The following is a 2,760-nucleotide window of genomic DNA, read 5'->3' on the forward strand; positions in this document are numbered from 1 at the left end:
CTAGGGGTGTGGGCTCCGGGGAGGGGGGTGTGCATTTTAACTCCTCACCCCCATTTGGGGCAGGGGCCTCAGCGCCTCTTGGTGCCCCCGGCCAATGGCCCCTCCGCCTTTGGGCAGCGCCGGGCGGCCTCCTGCCCGGCTGGCCCGGACACGGGTACCCTGGGAGATGACAGGGTTGCGCATGTGCTCACGTGGTCTGTGTGCTTACGTGTGTCTGCGTGCACGTGTGCCTGTGGCTGTGCACGTGCCTGTGGCTGTGCACGTGCCTGTGCGTGGCCTCTGACCCATGTGCCCTCTCCACAGGTGCGGAAGATCGCGCCCGAGTACTACGACCACCTGCCCCAGCACTACTCGTGGGTGAAGGTGCTCTGGGACTTTGTGTCCGAGGACTCCCTGGGGCCCTACGCCAGGGTGAAGCGGGTGTGCAAGCTGGCGGAGGACGGCCTGTGAGCCTGACGGCCGGCGCCCCGAGTGCACGGACCCTGCTGCGCACGCCTCAGTGCTCGGTGGGAGCAGGGCCTGTGCTCTCTGTTTGCTGCCTGGCCTCGCCCCGCCCACCTGCAGGGCTGGCCGTCACCTGTCCCCAGGGCGTGTAGTGCCCAGAACTGGTTTGGCTGCATTTGGTTCCCGCAACCTCAGCTGCTGTTCTTGTCCCCCTGGAGTCCCGAGACCACGCCTGGAGACAGCGGGTACGGCTGGCAGCCTGGAGAAGCTTGGTCTGCACGTGGACTGATGACCGCAGGCCGGGCCCTCCTTTTCAGGATGTCACGGGCGAGGCCTGGCCCGGCACTGGGTGCCCTGTGCCCAGGGAGCTGATTTCTCTGGCGTGCCCATGCCCTAAATTAAAGCAGCATGTTTTCAAGTCCACAGAGGGTGCTTCCCAGGAGTGGGCTCGGCTCCTGGCCGGCAGGGCCTGAGGCCACGCTCCTCCCTCTGGGGCAGCCTTCCCTGGGGGGCCCCGTCATTGAGTGGCCGGTTTTGGGGGTGTGGGCAGAGATGAGATCCACGTGGTCCTCGGGCCACGTCCCCCTGCTCCCGCCACAACCCTGCCCCCGCCCCCCGTGCCTGCCGAGCTCCTGCTGCACCTTGGGGCCCTCACCCCCACCAGCTCAGACGTGGGGCTTCAGGAGAACAGGTACCACAGCCCAGGCAGATGGTGGGTGCACAGGCGGCTGGACCGACGGGTGACTGCCCAAGTGAGCTAGGGTTCTGACGGAAGCTGGCTGATGTCCTTGGTGTTTCTGCGAAGTGGGATGCGGCTCGTCCCGACTGTGCGGAGGGCTAATGGCCCAGCTGAGAGGTGGGGAGGCATTGCTGGCGCCAGCCCCCTTGGCCTGGGGGCTGTGTCGGGGTGTGGGTCCTGGTCTTCCAGAGGCAGGCGGGCAGCAGGAGGGATGCCTGGGCGAGGCCCTCCCTGCCAGAGGAAGCAGCCGGGCCAAGACGGCCTCCCTTTGGAGCCGTGAGGCTGGGGAGGCCGAGGACCACGGCCCAGGGGCGGGCGTGGCGGGGCTGCCTTAGCTGGCCTGGGAGAGGGAGGGCTGGGAGGAAGGCCCAGCTGGGAGGGGAGGAAGGTCTCAGGTGCCTGAGGCCGGGCAGCTGCTGTGCAAGGACTTCCTGCTCGGGGCTGGGAGTGGCCTCGCGTGTGCCAGGCACCCCTGTCCCCGCGTGTTCTGACCGCTGAGATGGCCCGGGGAAGAGGCCCTTGGACTGGCTGTGGGAGGGCAATGCGGCTCTGAGCCTGGGCAGGCGGCCCCTCCTTGTGCACACACGCTGGCCTGGGCCCAGGGGAGCCCGAGAGCCCAGCTGAGCCTCGCGAGCTCTCCGTGTCCGCCAGCGAGCTTATCTGCCAACAGGACAGTCACGGCTGGGCCTCACCTAGAGCCCAAGGTGGGCCCAGGGCAGGGGTCTGGCACAACTCTCTCGAGAGGCAGCTGCCCGGGAAGAGGGGTGCACCCCCTCGCCACCTGCCAGGACTCCCTCCCCGAGGCCCCGAGGCGACAGGGTTCCTGGACGCCGGGAGGCGGAAGGAGCCCGGGAGAGCGGCTCAGGGAGCTGTGTGTGGGTTAAAGCCGCTCACCTCCCAACCGGCAGAACAGCCCTATTCCTGTGTCCCAGGGTCGCTGGGAGCACTCGGTGAGACTGTGTCCAGAGCCTGGCCAGAAAACAGTCCCACTGTCACGAGCCAGACTGGGGGCCCTCCTCCCGTGGCCCCCAGAGGAAGGCTGGGCCAGCGCCTGGGCATACTGTGTTGTGGTGCCTGCGCGATAGTCACAGGATGCCAAAGCTTTTCCACTGGCTGGGGCCTCACTCCTGGCTCAGGGGCAGCAGTCGCCAAGGCGGACAGCCAGACCCTCTCTGGCTCCAAGGGGGGCCTTGCGCGGTCTGAGAAGTGCTGGGAAGTGCCTCAGGTGGGCACCCGGGCTGCCCCTCCTGCCACGGAGACGGGGACCTGTGCTCTTCCCTGGGGGCTGCAGGAGACTCGTGGGGCAGGGCGGAGGCCTTCCCTGCCTGCCTTGCTGGGCCCCGAGTCACGGGGCGCCCCTCTGCACGGCGGGGAGGTTAAGCTGGTGCCTCCTCCCGGCCCCGCTGATGTTCCAGGCGCCACTCAGGGCCCGTCTCCCTTGAGGAGGCCCCGGGGGGCGGCTCCTGGGCCCCCCGCCGGCAGTGCCTGAGCTGCGCGGCTCAGCGGCCCGTCCCCCCTCGCGTCTGAGTCAGCCCAGCCTCGCACCCACAGCCGCCACTGCCGTGGGCCCTTCCCCC

The 2,760-nt window shown here is 68.8% G+C and overlaps 1 protein-coding gene across 1 annotated transcript in view; it reads left to right on the forward strand.

Moving 5' to 3' along the window:
* The window catches only part of DEGS2 (delta 4-desaturase, sphingolipid 2), a 20,815-nt gene extending 20,345 nt beyond the window's left edge, over positions 1–470 (forward strand). The window contains exon 3 of the mRNA XM_007455640.1: positions 304–470. Within this exon, the coding sequence (XP_007455702.1) occupies positions 304–450 (147 nt within the window). The 3' untranslated portion in view covers positions 451–470. The remainder of the gene's footprint in view (positions 1–303) is intronic.
* Positions 471–2,760: the final 2,290 nt, after the last annotated feature.

The sequence above is a fragment of the Lipotes vexillifer genome, unplaced genomic scaffold, assembly GCF_000442215.2.
Source record: "Lipotes vexillifer unplaced genomic scaffold, Lipotes_vexillifer_v1.1 scaffold584, whole genome shotgun sequence".
Classification (NCBI taxonomy): Eukaryota; Metazoa; Chordata; class Mammalia; order Artiodactyla; family Lipotidae; genus Lipotes; species Lipotes vexillifer.